Genomic DNA, 25,819 nt, shown 5'->3' on the forward strand with positions numbered 1-25,819 from the left:
AAATGAGATAAGACAGCAAGGGCCTGAATATCCTAAGGGTCTATTAAAAGCCTGCTAGGGTGATGGAGGTTTGTAAACTTAGCGTTTAATGATAGTTTCAGGGTAGGAAAAAAAAGGGGGGGGTCAAAGAAGTCGTTACAACTTTACTTTTCTGTAATTCCAGCCTTGCTAGAATTCTTGGGGTCCTCGCTTCTGCTTTCTCCCCGCCCATCTTAGGTGACAGAAAAAAAAAGATCATAGGTAACATTAGAATCAAGGTGACTGTATCCGGACCAGGCTCTGGAATCTGTGGCACGTAGCAAAAAACAGGGCCCCGTGCTGGCCTGGCATAAGCTCTTCCTCCTGAAGGTCTAAATTCACAGTCAAGTTCCTGCAATCATCCCAGGTTTCTCTATTGAATGTATTTTCTCTGGGCGACCTGCAATTAAGGAGTTCTTTCTTTATATTCTCTCTCCTTCCCATCTTCTCCAAGTGAAAAAAATTAGGTTAATTAATTAATTAATTGATGGGAACCAAACTTCCGTCTTTCCTCTCCACAGTGCTGCTCTCGACTTCCTTTCTAATCTGGTGCTCTTCCTGTCCAGTTCCTTTCCTGCATCACAGTTAAGAAACCATGCATACCAAAGGCGCATACCAAAGGCGCATACCAAAGGCAGGGTGCAAACATACTCCCCTATCCATCCCCTTTCACATTCAGTTTCCAGATTCTCTTCTCAGGTACAGGCCCTTATTTCTTAATGAGTGCTTTAGTGCACTTTGGTTGTATTTCTAATGTAGGAATGACGGTCACTATCCCATAATACTTTAGATTCCATGCCTTCTTTTCCTTGAATAGTAGTTTCCTATAGCTGCAGGCCATACTTCCACGGCCCTTTTTCCTCAAACCTAACGAGGTCAGTGATTCCTCTTTTCCCACATCGCTCTGTAAACCAAACTCCATACCTGTGTGCTTAGCCCTGGGTGCTCAACCCAGGATAAACAGCCTCTCTTCTCTCTCCAACTTTCTACAACCTGTCATGCTATTTTTTGTCACATCTGTACAATTTGTGACAATATTAAGAGTCTTTTTTTTTGTTAAGCGAGAGAGGATAAAATCGAAAACTTTTTTTTCAGATTTTTTTCAAGTGGTTGAACTAACAATATTTACTAAACTTTTTTTGATTGTGTCCTGCCTCTCCAAGTTTATCAAAGGTAGATGCTAATTAGCAGTCTAAATGGGCAAGGTTTTGTATTAATAACCGGCCTCCTACCGGGACTGGTTAGTGTAGGTAGAAACTGTGACTTTGCCGTTAGCCCACACTGACATCTTCCTGTGATCTAGAGAGCTGCTTGCTAGTTCATGACATCAGTAGGTGCTGGATAACGTCTACCAAGTGACTGGCCACAGGACGCACCCCTGGCAGCCATCTGGTAGACTTTCGCCACTTACTCCGGGGAGAAGGGGCATGTGGACAAATCCGCCAGCTCCACAACCCACCCCAGACCCAGTTCAAAACCCCCGACCATGGTGGGTGGCACATTTGCCAAAGGTTTAGAGGTCACAATCTTCTAATGATGCGAGGATTTGTCATTTGAAAGTAACAAAACCATATACTAATCAGGAGGCGTCAGGGATAAGAGGACAAGAATGTTAACATTGTTCAATGAGAAATGTTGTTTCTAACAGATGACTTCTGGGTTTCCTAGATTTATTTTCTTTTTCCCGTCTCCTCCCAATTCTGCTTTTCCACCACGCACACCCTGCTGCCTGCGGACCACTGTGGCTGTGTGCACTTACGTGATGGGCGCCTCACAGAGCCCTTTGCATGTCTCTGTTTTGCCCTCCCTTCTTGCTCTTCCTATCCCCCAAGCCTTTCCAAGGTCACTGGAATTGACTTTGGACTCAAATAGTGCTGCGTATCGACCAGAGCTGCTGCCCTCACTGCCTGCCCGGCCTTTGCACCATTTTGTGTGCAGACTCTGTTCGCCTTGCTGTCAGGGCACCCCCAGGAAGCACATGTTCTGAGAGAGAGGGAACCAACCTCTCTGGCTAATTCTATAAACCCTGCCTCAATGAGCTCCACATTCATCCCCTTTCCACTGCATTAGTTTGGTTCCCAGCAATAAAACCCCAGCTTGAACCTAGTTCAGCAAAACAGAGCATCCCTTGGCTCCCAGAGCGCAAGGAGGGGTAGAGTGAACTGGGGAAGGTCAGCAATGACGCTGGGCTCAGGGAGGGCTGGAGCCGGGGCCTCGGGGGCCTCTGTGTCCTGCTCACTCTCCACACCAGCCTCGCTGGCCTTATCCTTTCGTGACAGGCAGTTGTTAGGAAACGGTGCGTGACTGTACCCCTGCTGCTGCTGAAGCTGGGGAAAGAGGCCGAACCCGCTTGGGTCAGGGTCTGTCCTGCACAAATCAGCCCCGGCCAGGGCTTATAAGAGCATGGCAGCCCCTAAAGCAGCCCCGTGCACAGGTCCGTGCAATTCTCAGGAAACAGGCAGCACCGAGCAGAAACCCAGAGGTACCTGCCGGCCCACCTGGAGGACCTCTCGCCACCCAGCATCGCCATCTGCTCTGCTCAGGTTCCCAAAAGACCCAGCATAAGTGTCACCACAACCAAGTACATTCACTGTATTCCCCGGCGGCACTTCTGCCTCCATTCGAACCTCCTGTCACACCCAGGAAATGGCGCTGGACAGCCTAGACGCAAACCCAAAAGCCTTTTAATTTCTCTGCATTAAGGTTCGATCTTATCTTCTGTGGCCAGCCTTGATTTCTTTCCTGTGTCCCACCTTGGAAACTCTAGCCCGCAAGCATAAGCCACCTCCAGCCCGCATGAGACAAACAAGAGGATGAGAAAAAGGCAAGTGGTCCTTGCTTTCACCCCTTGCGGGGTTGCTGCACGTCTGATGGTGCTGAGAGTGGAGGGAAGAGGAGACCACCTTCCCTCTCTGCCTGGTGTGGGTGGTCGCTCACCCGCTCTCAGGCCTCCACTACCCCCATTATCAAGCTAACCCTCTCGGCCGCCCTCCCTGGGAAGTATCACACCCCCTAAAACTAAGAGAGCAGCTGAGGCAGCAGTGAGCTAAAAGCCCAAGTCACCCAGGGAGACCTCCAAGAAGATGCATTTTGCTCTCTCCTCTCTTTTTCATGAAGTGTGATGGCAAAAAGGAAAACGAGGAAGCATAGGTCCTTGAACACTGGGTTTATTCACATGGGCTGTGACAATGGCACTGAAATAAAACATGTTGGTGCCATTCCCAAAAAGTCCATGCAAGCCTCTGTATACCTTTTATGTACTGCCACACCCTCCTCCAGGTGACTTCATTTTCTACTTTCAGCATAAATTCATCTCAAACTATACCTGGCAGATTAATGGTTCCCCAGAGATGTCCACATGCTAATTCCCAGAACTTATATTAATAAATAGGTCGTTATATGGCAAGGAGAATTAAGGTTCAGATGGAGTTAAGGTTGCTAATCAGTTGACCTCAAACTAGGGAGATTGTTCTGGATTACCCAGATGGGCCCTGGGTCATCACAAGGGTCCTGAAATGTGGACGAGGGAGACAGAAGAGTTGCTGTGAGAGTAATTAGCGTGAGAAGGCCACGGCAGTCATTGCTGGCTTTGGAGATGGAAGTGGGGCCGTGAACCTGTGGGCTTCTGATTTCAAGATTGTCCATTTTATTTTTTTACTTAAAATTTTTTTAATTTGAATCTAGCATTTTCTAGGCCAGTGTTTTTCTTTTCTTTTCCTTTTTTTTTTTTTTTTTTTTTTTAGACAGTCTCGCTCTGTTGCCTGGGCTAGAGTACCATGGCATCATCAGTCTAGCTCACAGCAGTCTAGCTCACAGCAACCTCAAACTCCTGGGCTCAAGCAATCCTCCTGCCTCAGCCTCCCAATAGCCAGGACTGCAGGCATGTGCCACCATGCCCAGCTAATTTTTTCTTTTTTTTTTTTTTTCTTTTCTTGTTTTCATAGAGACAGGTCTCACTCTTGCTCAGGCTGGTCTCAAACTCCTGACCTCAAGCAATCCTTCCACCTTGGTCTCCCGGAGTGCTAAGATTATAGGCTCGAGCCACCACACCCAGCCAAGATTGTTCTTTTTTAGGCACCTAAGGAAGCAGGAAAGGCTTCATCTTTCTCTGCCAAACTCCTTTTAATAAAAGGGTTCGTTCTATAACATTTGGATTCTGTCAAAAAGCCACACTCAAGGCTCCAGAAGGCCACGTGTGGCCCCAGGGCCGTAGGTTCCCCACCCCCAAGGAAACACATTCTCCCCAAGAGCCTCCAGAAGGAATGCTGTCCTGCTCACACTTGGATTTTAGCCCAGTGAGACTCATTTCAGATTTCTAGCCCTTACAACTATAAGACGATACATTTGCATTGTGTCAAGCTACTAAATCTGTGATAATTTGTTACACCGGCCATTAGAAATGAATATAAAACCCTAATCTCTCCTCTTCTCTTAGAATCTCGGAAAGATCAATTCGTTCATCCTCTTTCTCTTTAACATACGGGCATCTCCATGTACCTTGCTGACCAGGAGTTCTTATAGCCCCAAGACAGGCATGTCTATGCTGGTGATTCAATATTTCCTACATCAATAAAATGCAACATTCAAAATACACACGCCCATATAATTTCACTGTTTCCTTTACAAAGCCTCTAAACTTTATTTGTGTAACTTAACCAAATAGAGTTCCCTCTTCTAGTACAATAAATTTCCCTTCTGACCAATACAATACCACTCATCACTGACGCTGACCGACTGATGAGTCAATCATGCCTTTAGCTCTGTGGCCTTGGTTCGGATTGTCGGGACTTTCTGCAGAGAAGTTTGTACCCCCCTCCACGTGTTCCTCCACGGTATGTCCTGATGCTTCCCAGACCTTTATCTGAGCAGGCATGGTGTGGCGCTAGCTACAGGAACAGCGCCATGCATGCTTCATGCCTGTTGCAAAGCCCTATCTTGTGCTCTTAACTTGGTAGTTACAAAATCCTGCCTTGGGCTCAATCACATTCTCTTGAACAAACATCCCCAATAAATCTCACCACCTCTCCTCCACCCACTTCTCTGAAGGTATTCCCAAATTTCTCTAAAGCAGACCTGGCTGTGAGCCTGTCTTTCATTGTAGCTTGAGTCATCACACAACATGTCCCATGTCGTTAGTTGCTTTCTGGCCTTTTCACATGCTGCTGCCTTGGGCTGGTCAGCGGACGGCTGCCGTCATTGCTGTCGGCCGCAGTAACAGCAGCCGGACCCCCGGGCTCCTCAAGTGCCCGAGTGCTCGCTGACTCTCACCCCAGCCTCCCTTGAGCCTCCCCTGCTCTCTCCTCTCCCCAGCGCTCACTCAGGGCTCCATCTGGGGACCTGTCCACGGGACCGACCTGGCTGGTTGGACCCTCCTTCTCAGGTTGGAGGTGTGGCCAGGTGGAGGATGCGAGAAACCACAGCCTGTCTCATTGAAATCTGAGGGGGAGGGGAGGAAGGAGAGGAAGAAATTTCAGTTTTTAATCCTTATGTTGTACTTCAGGTAAATCTATTTCTGGTTTTTAAAAAATAGTCCCCCCATCACTTGTATTTAACTAGTTAAAAAAGCTCCCACCTTTTGCCTTGGGCTGCCAAGTTGATGTCTTTTATTTGAGCTACAAAGCCAGCTGAGGCTGAGATGCTTGGAATGGCCAGGGCAGGCATCCTGGGAGGACTGAGGGGAGCCCCCTAGACTGTACGGATCATCTCGGATTCTGAGAGCTACGGACGCCCAAATGTCTCATAATCAGGACAGGCTCGATGCCTCCTCATGACTCAGACACCCCAGAGCGCCTCAGTACGCCCGTCACCCTTGAACAGGACTTAGGTTACCTGCTGCTGGCTAGCCTCTGTGACGATCTGAGCAAAGGAGATAGGTGGCCAAGTTCTTTCATGTTGCTTGTAGTGGGTTGAATAAAACACAAAGCGTTCCCCAAAGGCAGAAGGAGCTGAGAAACCAAAGAACAAGACAGACAAATCCAGTTTGTCAGTAAAGGGTGATTTACGAGCTTACGGATGGGAGCGTGGTCTTGGATGGCAGCAAGACAGGTAGCTCTCCGCACCCCAGGGTGATACACCGTGGTGAAAGTGCGTACGTGCGCTGCAGAGACAATTAAAGCCCAGCCTCCAGAACAGGCTAGAATGCTGTGTGCGGCACAGCCTATAATTTGTGCGATAACATCAGGGTTGCTTTGATCTAAAGGCAGGATTTATAGTAATAAATACATGTTATTACACTAAGCATAGTAAATAAAGGAACCAGGAGGCATTCACAGGACTGGGGTTATTCAGCAGGCAACAAGGCAGAGTAGCATCCAAGATGGAGTCACTTTTGTCTCCAGGGTCCCCCAAAAAGATATGTCCAAGTCCTAACCTGTGGAACCTGTGAATGTGGCCTCATTTGGGAAAGAGTCTTTGTAGATGTAATTAAGTTAAGGATCTCAAGATAAGATCATCATGGATTATCTAGAAGGACTTAATCCAATGGCCAGTGTCCTTATAAGAGAAAAAAGAGAAGATGACACAGACACAGAGGAGAAGGCCATGTGACGACAAAGGCAGAGGTTGGAGCTACGCTGCTGCAAGTCCAGGCATGCCTGGAGCCACCAGAAGCCAGCAGAAGCAAGGAAGGATTTCTCCCCTAGAGCCCTGGGAGGGGGTGCGGCCCTGCCGACACCTTGATTTCAGACTTCTGGCCTCCAGAACTGACTATAAACTTCTGTCATTTTCAGACACCAAGTTTGCAGTGATTTGTTACAGCAGCCCCAGGAAACTAATACATCCCTCCATAGGCAATGCCATTTCTGTCAGGAAGAGTCAGATCAGCCCAAGTGGCAAAGGAGAGGCTCCCTGTTGCAGCACCAACTTGTGGCTTGATCCTTCCTGCCAGAGTGACTTCTTAGAGCCCCCTGGACTGTTCATTCTGCCCGCAATGCTGTAAAGCTCTTATCGATGAGGCTGTGCCTGGGCAAGATGAGTACATACCTTGCAGGAGATTTACAGGACAGATGATGTGTCTCTCCTATGCATGGTGGTTTCAGTCGTATATTTTATATTTGTAGAGGATTTTCAAGATTCTTTTGAAATGCTGTGCCATTTTCTATCCCAATGGTCGTGAGTGCTCAACAAGGCCATTATAAAACATACGGTAAACTTGACAAAGATCAGTTAAATGACTCTACCAAGAACTAAAACCAAGGCTTTTCAACCCGGACCACTGCTTCTTCTACCCTGGGTGATGGTCTACACCTAGGATGGTGAGGCGGCTCGAAGGTGTCAGAAAATCCACGTCCATCTTTAAAACCAAAATTAGTGGAGGCTCCTTCATTTTGATTTGATGAATCAAACATCTTGTGTCCTGAACCCTTCAGAAAATTGAGGAATAAAATGTGGTTCTTCTCAAACTTTAATATGCATATGAATCAACTGGGAATCTTATTAAAATACAGATTTCAACTCGGGAGTTCTGGGGTGGAGCCTGGAAGTCTGCATTTCTAACAAGCTCCCGGGTGATACTTGTGCTGCTGGCTTACAGGATCACACTCTGAGTGGCAATGAGATGGAGATGCTGACTAATTTCTCTACATTTTCAGCATTAAGCTAATTGGACACGCTTGCCCTTTGCAATTCAGGAGTAAGAATTACGACTCTGACTTTCTGTTGTGAAAGAAATTGCTGATGCACGAGCTGGCACTGCATGGGGAAAAGTTCTGTTGTGGATCGATACCATAAAAATATTGGCCAGGCGCGGTGGCTCACGCCTGTAATCCTAGCACTCTGGGAGGCCGAGGCGGGTGGATCGCTCAAGGTCAGGAGTTCGAGACCAGCCTGAGCAAGAGTGAGACCCCGTCTCTACTAAAAATAGAAAGAAATTATATGGACAACTAAAATATATATATATAGAAAAAATTAGCTGGGCATGGTGGCGTGTGTCTGTAGTCCCAGCTACTCGGGAGGCTGAGGCAGTAGGATCGCTTGAACCCAGGAGTTTGAGGTTGCTGTGAGCTAGGCTGACGCCATGGCACTCACTCTAGCCCGGGCAACAAAGTGAGACTCTGTCTCAAAAAAAAAAAAAAAAAAAATATTTATACCTTTTGGCCAAATAATTCACCTGATGGATGTGAATTCTAAATAAATAACCCAGAAGATGAAAAAACCTCTATGAACAATGGTGTTCTACTATAGCAGTGTGCATACTGAAAGAAAATTTAAAGTCTGTGTCTAATATAAAGTAAATGATTAAGTAAATTATAATAAATTCACTCAAGACAATATTGTAGACATGTTTATCTTATCTCTTTCCCCCAAAGCAATATGTCACTAAAGGAATAAAAATGGTATGAACTCACAAGGTAAACAAATTAACAGATTAATGGTTTCAACACATTTTTCCAAGATAGAAAGTCTACAGAATTGGGGAACATAACCACAGGCTCCTGTTTCTCTGTTTGTAATGTTTTAATTTTTTAACTGGGCAATGAGTACGATGGTGATTGCTTATAGTGTTTATACCTTTCTGTATGCCTGAAATGTTTTAAAATTTAATTTAAGGCCGGGCGCGGTGGCTCACGCCTATAATCCTAGCACTCTGGGAGGCCGAGGCAGGCAGATCGTTTGAGCTCAGGAGTTCGACACCAGCCTGAGCAAGAGCGAGACCCCATCTCTACTAAAAATAGAAAGAAATTATATGGACAACTAAAATATATATAGAAAAAAATTAGCCGGGCATGGTGGCGCATGCCTGTAGTCCCAGCTACTTGGGAGGCTAAGTAAGGCAGAAGGATTGCTTGAGCCCAGGAGTTTGAGGTTGCTGTGAGCTAGGCTGATGACACGGCACTCTAGCTGGGGCAACAGAGTGAGACTCTGTCTCAACAACAACAACAAAAAATTTAATTAAAAAAAAAGTGAATGGGACAAGTGACATGTCGGGAGTGGAAGTATTGTGACAGAGTGAGCCAGTTTGCCCAGCCAAATCTGGCTTTGGCTCTTGAAGGCACAGGGACCATGGCAGGGGAGAATGAGGCGTGGGCTAACAGCTGAGTCGAGTCTGTTCCGGAAGCTTCGGGCCCCTAGATCTCCTGCCCCACTGGGAGACAATCTCTCCCGCTCACCACTGCCACAGGGGATGGGCAGTTTATTCTCCAAAGAAGTTGAGCCACATGAACTCAGAACTTGGCATGTCAGACATCCTAAGGGGTCAGGCTGAAAACAAGAGCATTAATGGAAGCTCCACGTACTAAACTGTGGGACCTGGAGGGGCAGAAAGGTGTGATCCCTTTCATCTCCATCATGAGGCTCAGCCAGCACTCCAATAGCAAAAGACAGATTAACAAGAGGAAAGCATAACAAATTTAGTTCATCAAAGTTTTATATGACACAGGAGACTTCAGAAATGAAGACCCAAAGACCCAGGGAAAACTGTCTCTTTTTATGCTTAGTTTCCACGAAGAATGAACAGCCACGTAGAAATGTGATTGGATGAAAGGGAATCATGGAATAGTAACAGATTGAGAGGGGAAACCCAGCAAGGCCTGCCTGTTCAGATTCTTCTTGGCCTCTCTGAGTAGTATTCCTTCCTCCCAGGCATGGGGCAGGGGCAGGACCCCTCTGGAATGAGGGACTTCAAGGGAGAAGGGAGAGAGTGATCTTTCTAGGTTTTATGGCCGGCTTTGGGAGAAAAGGATTCTAGTTTCTCTGACCTCCCTTGGGGAAGAAGAATTCTTGTTTCTATGACTCGCTTGGGGGGAAGAAGAGGGCAAGAGATAGGAGGGTGGGAGAAGATCAGAAAGAGTTTGCTTCTGAGGCCTTTTCAGTCTTCTTTAGTGCAAAGTATTCAGCAGGCCAAGGTGCCATACTTTGGCGTATCATGTTCTGAGCCCCGACAGACCCTTGGCCCCTCCTCTCCCCTACTCTTGGGCCTCCAGGAGCCAAACATATATACCCACAGGCTAGAGACTGTCAAATTAACAACCTGTGGGCCAAATCTACTTCATTCTGTTCTTGCAAATAAAGTTTTATTGGAACACAATCACACATATTTGTTTGAAAGTTGTCTATGGCTTTTTTCATGCTGTAACAGTGGAGCAGAATAGTTGCAACAAACACCATCTGGCCCACAAAGCCTAAAATATTTACTATTTGGGCCTTGCAGAAAAAGCTTGCCAACCCCTGCTCTAGGGAAAAATAGATGTCTCCAGAGGAAAGATGCCGGATTCCTCATTTGAAGCCTAGTGACAAGACTGGCAAACTGCCGCATAACCCAACGCTAAGGCCCATCAGTGACAAGCCCTGTCCACATGCACACTCAGCCTCCAAGCAGGTGTTAGGGCCTCTCTCTTAAAGCACAAACGGATGTCCAGAGATTTTTCAGACACTGGAGGAAAGCCCCGGTGTGAAAGAATACGATCAAAAAACAAAAAAAAAGGAACTCGGAGGAACCAAAACCAATTCAACAAACAGAAGAAACTTACAATAAAAATATAGAATTAATATATTCTGAGACACGAGAAGACACTTCGTCCATAAGACAAGAACTAGATACCATGATAACCAAGAGTGTGAACCCTGGAACTGTAAGTAACAGCTCAAAATAAAAAAAAATAAAAAAAATTAAAAAAAGATCAAAATACAAAAAGATACAGAGTTAAAAGATGGGAGGGAATATTATTAATAGATCAACAATTCAGGATGTCCAATATTTTAGAAACAATTACAGAATGAGAAAACAGAGAAAATGGAAGGTATGAAATTAGCAAAAAAATTTCTCAGAAATATTTTTTATGCATTGCACATTGTGCCCAGCACAGTGAATAAAAACAAGGGCCGTGAAATTTCAGAGCACTCTAGCGATAAAGAGAAGATTCTAAGTTGACAGAGAGAAAAGAAGCTGAACAAAAGAACAGAATCAAAATGGATCCAGACTTCTCAATAGTAACCTGGGATGCCCCCCAAAAAGTGGAGCAATGCCTCAAAATTCTGAAGGAAAAGAATTTTTGACCTAGTGTTCTGTGTCCACCAGTATCAGTCAAGTATGGAGAGAAAACAAAAGCGTTTTTAGACCTGCAAGGACTCTTGTGCACCCTTTGTTAGGAAACTGCTAAAGGATGGGCTTCAACACGACCAGAGAGTAAAACCGAGAGACAGACATATTAATAGCATCTGGGAAACAAGGGCTCCGACACGGAAGTAAAGAGAGTCCCAGGGCGATGATTTTACATCAGGCTTATAGAGAAAACAGTCCAGATTGGAGCAAGAAGACTAATGACTTTGGAGCAGAGGACCTCCAGGAGACAGGGGGATGGAACTGATCGACGATTTGATGTGTTTAAGATGTAGAAATATTATTGCTTGGTGTTTTACAGGTTTGTTAGAACACTTGAAGAAAAGTGGTATGCTACTTACTTGAATAGCAAGCAGTTTCTATCTAGTTTAATAATGTGGGCACTGACCATGGATTTAACAAAAATTGTTTTACAAGTCTATTTGGAGGATTGTTAAAGGAAAACGAGAGGCGAATTGGGAACTGATGGATAGAAAGTTAAATCTTTATCTAAAATCAATAAATCAAGAACAGCTATAAAAGCATATAATTTAGAAATATACAGGTAAATGTTAGAAGAAACAGAAGGTAGGAAGTTGGTGCCTTTCTGCAAAGGGATAAGAGAAAAAAAATCATTGCTTTTGCTTTTTTAATATATTTAATCATTTCATACTATTTTATTAACTGCCCACATGCTTTTTGATAAAAAAAAATTAGTTTAAAATAAATTATGTTACTCTATTAGATTAAAATATCTATTCATTTGTAATTATAACTGGAAAAATTAAGTTGGTTTTTTGTAAAAATGCTTATGTTAACTCCTTGTGGTCTGCCAGATTTAAAGTCTTTATAATAAGGAAGTCCTTCAGGTAGGAGTGCTGGGCTGGAAGGCTGGAGAAACCCTAGCGTCTCTTGTGTGCTCCAGATGCCTTGAGATCCATACTCTTTGCGGGTGGGCAATACAGAAGCAGGTTTGGACCAGTGTATCAATAAGGCTAGCATAACCAGGGAGTGAACACCAAGGTTCAGGTGAAGAGTCAAGTGGGGAAAAAAGACATAAAATGCATGTGATGTTGCATACTATGACTGCAACGGTGCAAAAGTGATATGTTCATAACGAGAAGGACAGATGAAAACGGTATGATTTGATATGTCGGAAGTGGGAGTGGAAATAATTTTTCCCCTTAATTTAGAACTCTGTGAAGACTGCTATCATATTTGTGTAAAACAGGATTAAAGGGTGGTTGTTTTTTTAGGAAATCAGTGGCATTCTTTGCTCTGCTTCCATCTTGCAGCTTAATCGCGTACACGGAACAGTATGTGGAGTATGATCCTTTGATAACACCAGCTGAGCCATCCAATCCTTGGATCAGCGACGACGTCACTTTGTGGGACATAGAAATGAGGTAAAAAAAAAAAAAAAAAAAAAATGTGTTTTTAGGTTTGGGAAGAGGAGGGATATAGAGAAAAAATCCATAAGATCATAAGATTACCTTATTTCCTATCTTAATTTGACTCTTTTTATTGCTAAAACAGAAATCCCTCAAGTCACCTCCCAACTGAGTTCTACTTTCTCACAGCTTCTACTCCTTACAGCTTTGATTTGTACGTGGATCCTTTGGGGCTTCCCTCTGACCTCTCTCTGACCCTTGGGGACAGTCCCTTACCATTCCCTAGTTCTGATTGCTGGAAGGAAAGAATCTGTAGGTCCATTTTTTTTTTTTTTTCTCGTATTTGACAGCAACAATAATAGCACTGGCCACACCCCCCGGCAAATGTCACCCATTGAATCCCCTCAAGGGGTAAACATTTTTATTCTCACCATTGAGCAGATGAGGAAACTGAGGCACAGAGGAGGTCATGGACTTGCCCAAGGTCTCACCAATAGTTCGTGGGCGAGCTAGGACTGGAACCCAGGCAGAGGGCTCCAGAGGCAGGATTTGTGTCCCTCTGCTCTTGGGGAGTGTCTGGCAGCAGGAATTCTGGGCGGTAGCCCCTTCCCCATGAGGGAAGCCGGGGTGTTTACTTCGTAGCTGAGGAACTGAAGCCCAGGGAGACGGGGATCACTTTCAGAATGGCAGAAGGAAAGGCGGATGAGTCTGGCGTGCTGTGCCCTCGCACTCGCCGCCCTCGGCTGGACGGCCTGTTAGTTCACGTTCCATTTCTCCGCCACTCTCACGTTGTCTTGCACGTTTGCTCTTTCTGGCATCTTTCCCAGAAATGGAAAAACCTTCTAAAAAGTAGCAAATGTCATACATGCTGATTATGAAAGTTCAAACTATCCAGATGTGCACAAAGAAAATAATTCTCTCCTCCTCCAACCCGACCTCATCTTCCAAGAAGAACCTTTGTTTACTGTCTGGGATGCTGCGGTTCCCCAACTGCACCAGGGCACCCTGGGGCACTGCAGGACTCACGCGGTTACCGCGGGCGATTCTAAATATTTGAACGAAACACAGTGGTGTTGGACACAGGGCAGATACTGCATCAACTACCAGCTTAAGGTAGTACAGTTTCAACATCAGAGAACATTATACCCCTTTCGATCATGTCTCATCTTTGCAAATCTAGGTTTTCAGAGCAGTTTGGGGGATAAAAAGCAAATACTGTGCAAAAATCAATGTGGAGTAGGAAACGAGGATGATAGGGTACGATATGATTCCAAAGTTTATGAAAATGTGCTGTGCCCAATAGGTGCACGTTGTGGTTATTTAAGAAGGAAATTAAAATATTTTTTCTTTGAATTTATATGTATTTTAAACAGCTACTAAGTTGTTAGGACATAAATACATATTGACTTGATTGGTCAAGACCTTAATTAATGAAACCATTAGGTATTTCTTTTGGCCCAGGGGCACTGTGGAAAACTTACTGAGATACTGAGGGTACCGTGAACTCAGAAAGTTTTAGTGTCTGTCCCTTTGGATTTTTATGCATATATAATATCCTATTATTTTGTATAATTGGGTTCATTATACATATATTGTTCAATAATTTTTTAGTTAACAGTATGTCATGACAATCTCTCCATATAAACACGTGTTAGATCTGCCTTATACTTTTTAAATAGCTACATAATGTCCTCTGGCATGAATGAGGTAAAATTTATCTTACCAATCCCTGGGTCATAAATATTGAGGTTGTGTCCTTTTTTTTTTTTTTTTTTTTTTTTTGCTATCATAAATAATGGCTCAAGAAACATCCTTTCATACGAGTCCAATGTTTTCTTCAGTATAACTTTTCCAGGAGTAGAATTAGGAATGGCTTGCATGTTTTAATTTTAGTTCATGTTCCCAGACCCCTCCTGAGCAAAACTGTAACAAATTGTTTTCATGCCTTTAGCTTAAATGTGCCCATTGCCCCACATCCTTACCGACCCAAGCATTATCAATCTTTTTATCTTTGCAAATCTGATAGCTTTAAAAAAATTCTCATTTTACTTTTTATTTCTTTGTTAACGTACTTGAGAATCTTTTCACATGATCATTAGATATACATTTTTCTTTTGTGACTTGCCTGTTCCTGTGTCCTTTGCCCATTTTTCTGGTGGTATGTTTTGCTTTGGATATTGGAATTAAAACAGTCATATTTACTTAAATCATATATTTTACCTTTTGCCTGATATATTTTCTCAATCTCATTCTTTCTTCTTGTTTCTTTTTCTTTTCCCTGGCTTGCTTTTTTAGTCAAGTTTTATATTAGCTTTTTTAAAATTCTAGTTCTATTTACTTTTAAATGTTTTAATTGAAAATGTCATGCATTCATACAAATAATCTTAAAAAGTAAAAGTTTCCTTTACCTCCTCTAAATCCCATTCTTGGCCGGGGGCAGTGGCTCACACCTGTAATCCTAGCACTCTGGGAGGCTGAGGTGGGAGGATTGCTTGAGGCCAGGAATTTGAGACCAGCCTGAGCAAGAGCAAGACCCCCGGCTCTACTAAAAATAGAAAAACTACCTGGGTGGTGCAAGCCTGTAGTCCTAGCTACTCGGGAGGCTGAGGCAGGAGGATCCCTGGAGCCCAGGACTTTGAGCTTGCTGTGCCACGGGGCATGGAGCACTCTAGCCCAGGTGACAGAAAGAGACTCTATCTCCAAAAAAAAAAAAAAATCCGATTCTTCCCTGAGGTGTGTTAACCTGATACATTTTAAACCAACATGTTTTAACTTCTATTTCTATGAACATTAAAAAAATAGTATGTAGCATGTGTCTTCTTTTTAATATTTCTGATATGCTCTAGGTAGTTCCTTTTGATCTAATCCAAGAACTTAACTCTTTCTTTAACTCAGGATTTTTTCTCTCAGTTAGTTATTTATTTAAATTACTGCTGCTCTTTTGTTCTGCCTTCACCTTTCGGGAAATCTTTTTGTGGGAATTCTGGGTCTCTGGAATGCAGCTGCCATATCGCTTATATTTTCTCTGTCATGATTTCCATCTCTTAGTCTTCATTCCGTATTCGAAGGAGAGGGTTCCTGGGACTGCTCTTCAGGGTCACCAGTCTGGTTTTCAGTGGCGTCTGTTCTGCGATTTTGTGCTTTGATGAGTTTCTCTTTTCCTGCCGAGTGCTGGGAGGAGTGGTGGACGGTCATGCTTTTCATTCCCGAGGCTTCTTCATCTAACTTCTTGGGCTGTTCCGTTCTTAGCAGCCTGCTCTGTTCTGTCAGTCTTTATCCTCTTGAATCCCCCTGAAGGTGTGGTACAGATTTTTTTTCATATTTTCATCTCTCTCCTCTGTTTCTGCCACTGAGTCTGTTTCATTGGGGGTTATTTATTGGACGATGGTTGTTTCTAGTCGTTGCTTCATTACTGTGATCACTGCTCAGAGCAGATCATTCTTTTCCTCTGCCCAGTAAGCTGGAGGACTACTCATTTTGATACATGAAGTTTTCGGCTTTTAATCCTGTACCACATGGGGATTTATTTAAAATACTGATGCCCTGGCCCCACCCAAGCCCAATGAATTCAGTGTTTCTGGCAATAAGGTATTGGTGTTTTTTTGTTTGGTTTTTTTTAATCTCCCAGGTGATTCTAATGTGCAACCCTGGTCTAGAACCATGTGGGTAGCTGGTGAGGGTTCCCTCAGCAATCGTGTGGGTGAGTTGTTCTCAAACCATGCTGCATGCCAGGACCACCTGGGGTGCTCATTAAAAACACACATGTACCAGGTGGCACTGGGCACTCTAGGTGATTCCTGGGTGGCTCACCGAGTTCCCCCGGCTTTCCTCTGAGCAGCTCACACAGCTGCAGGCGTCACCTGAGTGTATGAGTGGGTGGACACAGGTAAATTGTCAGGGTCCCTTCTGGGTCCCAGGTATGTGGTCCAAGAACAGACTGAAGGTCTGGGTCCTCCTCTGAGTGTGAGACAAGTGGCTATAAGGGACCTCAGATGGTAGAGCCCCACCTTCCTAGCATGACATCCCTGCAACCGTGCTCTACTGTGTTTCCGGCCCAGTGGAGTTTCCGCTGTCCTTCCCCCGACAGGGGGCTCCCCAACGAGTCCACTCTTCTTCTGCTGACAGGTCTTAGGAGAACCGAGTTAGATCTGCTGACACAGCGAGAAGTAGGGAGAAAGCTAGAGTGTCTTCAGAAATCTCCCTGCTTCGCAGAGTGTGCAGAGATGTTTCTTCTCTATATATTTGCTGTACTACCCTTGGGTTAACAGAAGCACCGTCCTTTGGTCATATTGCCCATTTCAGAAGCTGACCAGGAAACATCACTTTAACTCAGCAAACCCTTTCTGCTGTGTGGAGCCTGTTCCATGTTTCTGCATGTCTCCATATGCCCCGTCTGGTGCCCACCGCCCACCCACTACCTCTGCTTCCAGTCCTGCTGCTCAGAGCTTGGGGTTTCCCCAGGCTTCTGCTGGGGACACCCATCTAGTTTCTTCTCTGCTGGCTCTACTGGAATCATGGGCTGCTCTCACTCAGCTATGTCACAAGTTCAGTCCTCTGCTTCACACCTTTCTGAAATTCCTCAAAGTTTATCATCTGCTGATAGGAAATGCCTTTGCCTCTACATACCATGTTTGGGGTTTTGTTTTGTTTTTTTATATACTTCACTAAACTTCAGGCTCTTGCCTGTTCTCTCTTCCTGGGCCACTCTTCCCCCAGACCCTGGCATGGCTCGCTTTCCTTCTCTTCCAGGTCTTACTCACCATTGGGTCCCTTCCTCATAAAGACTTACTGTGACCACCAGTCTAAAGTGGCCACCCCATCCCTCCAGTGGTTCGATCACCTCCTCCCCCTCGTTCACTTTCTAAATAGGACTCAAAACTATTTTAGCGCCTAGGCCTGTATGGCATGCAGTAGGCACTATATAGGTTGGAAGGAGGATGGATGGATAAGTGATTCTTTATTGGATCATTTTATTGGTATTTGGGAGAGGAAGGGAGGTAAGCACGTGAACCTAATTCACCATGATAAAATGAACTTCCTCTTTTGTTCTTGAAAGTCGGCAAAGAAGCAGTAATAGTTTAGAAAAATGGCAGTCACGTGGCCTGTTGGTTTATCCCAACTTATTCAGCACTTTTTCCCCAAGAGGATGCTACCTGCCCTACAACTCGTGCTCCAGTTCTGCCCTTACTGGTCAGGCATCTACTCTGATCTTCCTGCCTGACCTAAGACAGCTGCAATGTTCTGTGCACCTCTGAGCAAAATCAAGTTATTTAGATACAAATGAAAATGAAGCCCTGCTTCTTCTCCCAACAGAACATTTCTACACACTCAGACGCTGGCAGTGGTGTTAGGAAAAAGAGAGTATGGGATCAGGGCCAACATCACACTTCAGCCTAGGGATGGTTTCTGTCTGTGAAACAAATGCTGAAAATGACCAATAAAATAACCAAAAGTGATTTTTTTTTCTCAATTTCAGTTTAATTCAATACATAAGTACTGAAACCTACTATGCATTGTATTCAGAGCAAGAAAGTCTCTCAGGCTACAAATGTAGCATGGCAAGTAAAACACGCTATCTTACCACCTGGCACCAGAATTCCTCCTTGCTTGCCCAGGGACATTAAGCCACTTACGGCAGAAAGGAAGGCCCTAAGGGTAGGGGCACTGGCAGAAACTTGAACAACAAAGGGAGAGGGTTGTGCTGCTAGAAAACGAGACAAATGAAATCTCTGTTCCTGAGAGGGAAGAGCTAAGGGCCCTGAGGAGCAGGTGCAGGAGAGAAGCCAGAAGGTGACAGAAGCTAGTTGCTGTGCAAGGCTGGGGAAATCTCAGCACTGAGGCAACGAAGGACTTTCCAAAAGCAGGATTGTCGAGTATGTGATTTTTAAATTGTGGGCTTCCAGGAGGTGCAATATGTACCCCCTTCTCGAGACCCTCGAATTCCAGGAAAGCCTCCCACCCTCACAAGTACTTTGCGTGAGGAGGTTTTGGTGAACGTGGGAGAAGGTGTGTGATAGAGCAGGACTCGCTCAGGGACTCGTGTCCATCCGAGCTGGGCTCGCACTCCCCTGGGCTGGCCGAAGGGGCCCAGGCAAACTCGCTGTGATGACCGGGACAGAGGACATCACAGACAACGTCCAGGTCCTACAAAGATGGAGAATACACTGTCTGTGCCACAGGGAAGTTCCAGGACAGCTCAGTGGAGGATGTTGAGAGCAACTTACAGAATAATGGACAGGATGACATAGGATGCAGCATAAATAATAGAAAAATCATGCTTTAACTCTTTCTTCTTCTCGGGCAAACTGTTAGATGCTGAAGTCCAAGAATAAGAAAGTGTATACTCAGAGGGAAATGAAAAGCTACTGTTTTAAAGGATGGACAAGCTACACTTCAAGTCCATACAATGTAAATTCTGAGAATAAAGTTTAATTAAAGAAAATAGTGATAGCCAGGGCTTATCATTGAGGAAAAATCAGCCAAAACCTACCAGATCGCAGTTGGAGAGAATTCAGTCATCTGACCACCACCAGAAGAGTGTCCCAGGGGAGCGTATTGGAAGTGTTTCTGCGAGTGCCATTAACCAGGTGCTGGAGTCTGATGACACCCTGATGTGGCCAGCAGAACATGGTTTGCGATTTGTTCAATCCACATGACTTAAGTTTAGGTCTCCTCTCTGCTGGGTGTCAGGCACATGACAGAGCTACAAGGAACCTGGCTTGTCCTGCTTGGCCGTCAGCATCTATTCCCAGCCAGTCTGAGCTGCTGAGAGGCAGAGATTGTCCCTGAGCTGCTCAGACACAGTGTGTTTAGCAGAACTATTCATCCAGGATATTAGTCAAGCTCCTTTCCTGTGGTAGTCGGTCCCCAAACATGTCGCATCAGTGCTTTCCCTCTCTGCATGCATGTGCTGCTCCTTATATCAAGAGGGGACACCTCTCTTTCCATCTGGACTGGTCTTGGTGTCTTCCTTGACCAATAGAGTGTGGCAGAAGGGACATTCTGAGAACAGGTCATACAGAACCCCTGTGGCTTCTACCCTAGTCCTTTGAAACATTTGCCCTTGAGACATTCCTTCTTGGAACCCATCTGCCATGCTATGAGACATTCAAGGCACTGGAGAGGCCATGTGTGGACATTCTGGCCAATGCCCAGCATCAACTGCCATGTGATGAGCCATCCTGGATGTCCAGCCCAGTCAAACCTTCAAGTGACCCCACCTCCAGCTGCCATCCAACTGCATGAGATAGACCCCAAATGACAACCACTCAGTCGGGCCCAGTTAACCCAGAAGATAGTGAGAGAGAACAATAAATTGCTGTTTTAAGCCCTTGGGTTTGGGATGGTTTGTTACACAACAGTAAATAACTGGACAACTCCCCACTGGAGCATTCAGGTCCCTCGGGTTATTCTTGGGATGTTGAGTAAAATTGTGATTATTGATTCAATAGCCTTGGCTCTGAGATGGGGTCATTGTATATTTTATCTTTAAGGAATGGTCTCCTTCTTTTGTTATTTTCTATAACTTGTCTTAGTCCATTTGTGCTATTATAACAAAAATGCCATAGACTGTGTGGCTTATAAACAACAGAAATTCATTTCTCACAGTTCTGGAAGCTGGGAAGGCCAAGATCAAGGTGCTGGCAAATTCAGAGTCTGGTGAGGGCTTGCTCTCTGGTTCATAGAAGGCCATCTTCTCACTGTGTCCTCACATGGCAGAAGGGCAAGAGAGCTCTCAGGAGCCTCTTATGAGGGCACTAATCCCATTCTGCTCTAATCACTTACCAAAGGCCCCACCTCCCCTAATACCATCACACTGGGGATCAAGACTGTAATATATGAATTGGAGGGGGATGCAAACATTCAGTCTGTAACATAACTCAAAAGTATTTTGGCTGGGCATGGTGGCTAATGCCTGCAATCCCAACTATTTGGAAGACTGAGGCAGGAGGATCGCTTGAGGCCAGGAGTTCAAGACAAGCTTGGGCAGCATAGTGAGATATCATCTCTAACAAAATTTTAAACTTTTTAAAAAAAGTTATCTGGGCATGGTGGTGCACATCTGTAGTCCCAGCTACTTAGAAGGTTGATGTGGGAGAATTGCTTGAGCCCAGGAGTTCAAGGCTGCCAAGAGCTATGACTACACCACTGAACTCCAGCCTGGGAGACAGAACAAGACCCTGACTCTTAAAAAAAGGGGGGAGCTTTGAAGATAGTTTTCCATCTTTCCCCAAGTCTTAATTTAGACATCAAATGAGGGAAATATAGTAGAAGACAGGGTGGTGAAGTGGAAAAAAGAATAGCCTTTGGAGACAGGCAGACCTGAATTCCAATTCCAGACTGCCACTCACCAGCTGTGTGGCCTTGGACAATCTGACCTCTTTTGAACCATGGAAATTTAAGTACAAATATCTGCTTCCCTGGCTTATGTTGAGATTTAAATGGAGCACCATAAGGACAGCTCCTTGCCCTGAAGAAATGAGCATTTTCAGAGATGGTTGCTTCTCTGAACCTGGCTTTCTTATTCTCGGTTTGGGAGATTTCCTCCATGCTCTTTAGCTGGGAGATCAGCTGGGATCAAAGATAGACGTTCTTGGAGAGCCACCTGTCTTTGCAACATGTTGGCTTGGGCTGCCCAGATGGAGGCAGGAATTTGGTGAGATTCAGTGGGCACAGAAGACAAATACGAGTTAGAAAAAGGCAACCAGCTAGTGATTAGAAAACACTTCCAGGATAAGGACACATCACCCACATCACTGTGCACATTTTTTTATCGATCCTTTTAGTGTCTTGCCATGTGAAAAGTACTGTGGTGAATATCAGGACACGGGAGGCAAGTTCTCTGTCCTCAAAGAGCTCCCAAGACAGCTGGAAAGACAATGACATAAACTCTTAAAAACCCAAATAATGATACAAAACTATAATAAAGAATACATCACATGGAAGCATCTCTACACAATGGATATAAATAAAGGGACTATGAGTTCTGTGGATTATTTGCTTGAGTTTGGCCAAGGAAGAGTTATTGCACCAGTTACCTGGGGATCGATATTGAAAGAGATTTTAATTTTCAGAATTACTGTATAACCACAAGAGACCATTTAGTAGTAGCAACGTGTTCAAGTCTGTTCTTGAACCTTACAGTGGATGATGTTGGAAGTACCAAAGTGATACAAGAAAAATACGTATAGGGAAGTTGTATGTATCCAAGAAGCTTTTAATAGAAGAGAATCCCAATGACCAAATAGTACCAGGAAAACAAGGAGAAGATGTGGAGCATCAGTTGTATAAATAGGATGGTGAATAATGGATAGGTGAGGAAACCCAGGTATATATGGTTGAATAGCATTGCCCCCAAATTCATGTTTTTCCCAGAACCTCATAATCTCCAAATTCTATTTGGAAATATAGTTGTTGCAGATGCAATTAGTTAAGATGAGGTCATACTGGAGTAGCGGGGCCCCTAATCCAATATGACTGGTGTCTTTGTAAGAAGAGAAAATAGAGACACAGGCACACAGGGCGCAAATGCTGTGTGAAGACAGAAACACAGGGAGATGCTATGTGATGGCAGAGGAGAGATTGGAGCAATGTGTCTACAAGCTGAAGAATGCCAGGTATTGCTGCAACATCAGAAGTTAAGAATATGGAACAGATTCTCCCCTAAAGCCTTCCTAGAGAGCATGGCCCTGCCACTGACTTGATTTTGGCTTCTAGCCTCCAAAATTGTGAGAGAATAAATTTCTGCTGTTTTAAGCCACCCGGTTCATTAGTACTTTGTCATGACAATCCTAAGGAACTGGTACACCAGGGTATCCTGTCTCTGCAGACCCCCTTATTTCTGCTGAAGGGTAACCTTGTAGCTTTCTAGATATTATCAACTTCTGTCCTAGGCCTCCCTCTGACTCTACATCCATAGTGACACTCCACGCTTTCTGGCTCACCCCAAAAATTGTCCTTCTCCTAGCCTTTCCACCACAAGGAATCTGGTGGGGTGAATGTAGTTCACTGTTTGGGTGCCAGGAAGCGGTGACACCTGTGGTGGGCGTGTGTCCATGAGGCCATCACTACAAAGACTATGAGTGCCTTTCCCCAGCTGGTTCGCTGAGCACAGCCTTTGATCAGGGTGCAGCTGCCACCAGCACCATCCCTACAGAGCCCTGAACCCTTGGCCAGCAAAGAGCAGATGGTTGTGCCCATCCCAGGTCACAGCCTGACCCAGCAGAAAGAAATGATGTCCTGCAGCTCTGTGGGGCTTAAATTTGCTGCTAGCCTCCACCCTCGCATGACTTTTCCATAAACAGTATTTTTGGTCCCCTGGAAAATTATTGAGTTTGATTAGTTCTGTGGCTTGTGTTTGAGGGAATCCAGGATCTGTCTTCATGAGTTGTTGTAAAAGGCCCAGCCTGGTGCTTTGGGAGAAATTGTTCTTTGACTTGATGGGCTTAGTCTCCCACCGTGACCATATTGAGCTATGCCTGGAAATGCAAAGTTGTACAGTAAGCCACTCCCTGATCCCCAAGTGCATGGTCTGTTGATCACTGTCCTTGAAATTAGAAAATACTTTTGTTGCTAATTTCGTCTATCTGTGTAGAAGTAGTTGGGTTTGGATGGTTTGTGTCTAGAGCTGTGTACCTAATACAGTAGCCACTAGCCCCATGTGGCTATTTAAATTTAAGCTTTAATTATTTAAAATTAAATAAATTTTAAAAGTCAGTTTCTCAATCACAACTAAGCCACCTTTGAAGTGCTCAATAGCCACACGGGGCTAGTGGCTCCCATACTGGAACGCACAGTTGTAGAATATTTCCATCATCGCCGGAGGTTTCACTGGACGGCGCCGGTCTAGAGTTATTTGCTTTTCCAAGCCTTCCAACACACAAGCTCTCTTCTGCTTTCTACTAAGTGTAATTTTCTAAGATAAATATTGAGAATATGTCAACTCCATAATGAGAGGAAACATGGTTTTATTCACTTACTGTCAGTTAGAAAGAATAAAAAGTACGTGTCTGTTTTTAAATATTGCTAGACCGATGTTTCCCAAATGTTAATGTGGACGTAAATCACCCGGGATCCTGTTCGACTCTAGGTTCTGGTCCACAGGCCACACCTTGAGCAGGGAGGGGTTATAGCACGTGACTTGTGAATTAGGACCCCGTTGCTGCTTGAAGGGTCGGAGGAATAAATACAGTGAGTGAACTTTAATGGAAAGACAGAAGCTGCAGGAACTATTCTCATAGTCCAATACCAGAAGCATAAGACCAGCGCCCCTTCTTTCGTCTGCACGTGAGATAGCGGCCAAGGTGAGCCACGTGGCACAGCAGCGGCAAGAGCTGCACCGTGGGGCAGACGGTCTAGATTTGATCATTGACTCTGTCACTTCCTAGCTATGTGTCCTTAGGCACATTATCACCAGGCCTCAGTTTCCCTATCTGGAATATGGGAATAGTACTAGTACATTTCTCCTAGAGTAGTTGTGAAGACTCAGTGAACTAGCAGATGTGAAATGCTTGGAACAACGTCTAACACGTTGTAAGCACCGTACGTGATTGTTAAATCAATAAGCGAAGGCAACATTATGCCTCTAAACAAGTGAATATGATTTATCCTGGATGAGTTGATGCATTTCTGACCAGCGATACTTCACTCGACTCCAAACAGGACCCTAGCATCTTCCCCTGTGGGTGGAGGAAGGGGTGGGGGATGGGGGGCAATGTCTTTGATGAAAGGTTGGGTTCACAAAGCAGCCTCGGTAATAGTACAAGTGAACAAGTGATGGAGTCGAAAGTTGGGCCCACGTTGACAGGAATGGTCCAGGGAGGCCTAATCGATGGTGGCGTTGCCTCCTGTAGACAGCAGCCACGGGCACCCTGGTGACCCTCCCTGGACACCGCCCCTTTTGCATGCCTCCTTTAAAGGAACTTTTGTACTGTTTGTTACTGTTGGTGTACAAAGTCTACATTTTGAATGTGTGCAGCCTTTGTAGACTCTGTCCCTTACCTATGGGACATTTGCCTTCAGTGTGTGTCAGCAGAATGGATCTGAGTCACAGGAGAAAATATGACACAGCCCTTTCCCTGGTATTGACCATGTTTTAAACCTTCTCCTCTCCACCCCAAAGCAAAGAGCCCAGCCAGCAGCGAGTAAAAAGATGGGGCTTCTCTTTCGACGAGGTATTGAAGGACCAGGTGGGGCGGGACCAGTTCCTACGATTCCTGGAGTCCGAGTTCAGTTCCGAAAACCTCAGGTAAATCTCTCCAAGGTGTGAGCTGTGTGCAGAATGTGTGTGAAGACATTTGCATAATCTGTCTCTCCACCTGTCCGTCTCTCCCTTTCTCAATAAAACAGTATCAGGGTTCACATTCAAATGCCAGCTGATCTAAGGTTGAAATGGAGAAGAACAAATTAAAATATGCAACCTGTTGCCACCATAATGGCGCCTACCAACACTAGCATTTTTTAGTTCAAGTCCAGATAACATTTGTTCAACTAATTGGGAACAAGTCTTTAATAATAATTAAACAGATGGATTTGATGATACCATCCATTGGGAACAGCTGTAGAATCACGGAACTTTGGGGCTGGGGGGTGGGGCAGCTCAGAGGTTCTCTCCTCCAAAACTTCCCGGTCTGGGGTCCTGAGCTAAACAGAAGAGAGGAGTTAATAAGCACATTTCAGAATTTCAAAGAGCCAAAGTAAATATCACTCAATAACTGGAGATGTAACTGGACAAGCTAATTAAAATATACCTCTTCCTTTCTGAGAGAATTCTGTCAACTCCATGTAGTGGTTACTCTGATCATCTGATGCCAGTGAGAACCTCTGATTGTTTCTACTTGTCTATAAGTAATACTTTATGAGGGAAATGCATTAATAATTACCATTTGATAGGAGACAAAAATAACACATTCAAAACATGGTGTCCAATGTAAGAGGAAGAAAAGCGGGTGCATTAAAAGGAAAAGGCCCCTTGGTCGTGAAAGATTTAGGGACTTGTTTATTCAGCCTTTTATCGTATTACTTGAAGAATCAGGGACCCATGGAAAACATGACTTATCTAAGCCCTCTTAGTGATCTTAGCAAACTGATGACTTCTTAATGGGTAAGATGGATCTCTCTCTCTCTCTCTCTCTCTTTTTTCTTTGCACAATGTTCTCTTTTTTATACCAGCTTAATTCCCATCTTCTAATGCTATTTTCTTTAAAAGGGTTTTAATAACTTTTAAATGGTTTTTGACTTTAAAAAGTCAGAGCATATACCACAGGCAAAGGACTGCCCCCTCCAATGTTAATATTCAAAATCCATGTAATTAATTTGAAGTTAGAGACCATTTCGAGCCCATACATCAATCAAGTGATATTTATGCCACGCCTAT

At 44.5% G+C, this 25,819-nt stretch overlaps 1 protein-coding gene across 1 annotated transcript in view; it reads left to right on the forward strand.

The window, feature by feature from the left end:
- Window positions 1–25,819, forward strand: part of RGS6 (regulator of G protein signaling 6) — a 541,364-nt gene that overhangs the window by 465,680 nt on the left and 49,865 nt on the right. The window contains exons 13-14 of the mRNA XM_069465091.1: window positions 12,349–12,459; window positions 24,566–24,691. Of these exons, the coding sequence (XP_069321192.1) occupies window positions 12,349–12,459; window positions 24,566–24,691 (237 nt within the window). The remainder of the gene's footprint in view (window positions 1–12,348; window positions 12,460–24,565; window positions 24,692–25,819) is intronic.

Source organism: Eulemur rufifrons, chromosome 2 (genome assembly GCF_041146395.1).
Source record: "Eulemur rufifrons isolate Redbay chromosome 2, OSU_ERuf_1, whole genome shotgun sequence".
NCBI classification, from domain to species: domain Eukaryota; kingdom Metazoa; phylum Chordata; class Mammalia; order Primates; family Lemuridae; genus Eulemur; species Eulemur rufifrons.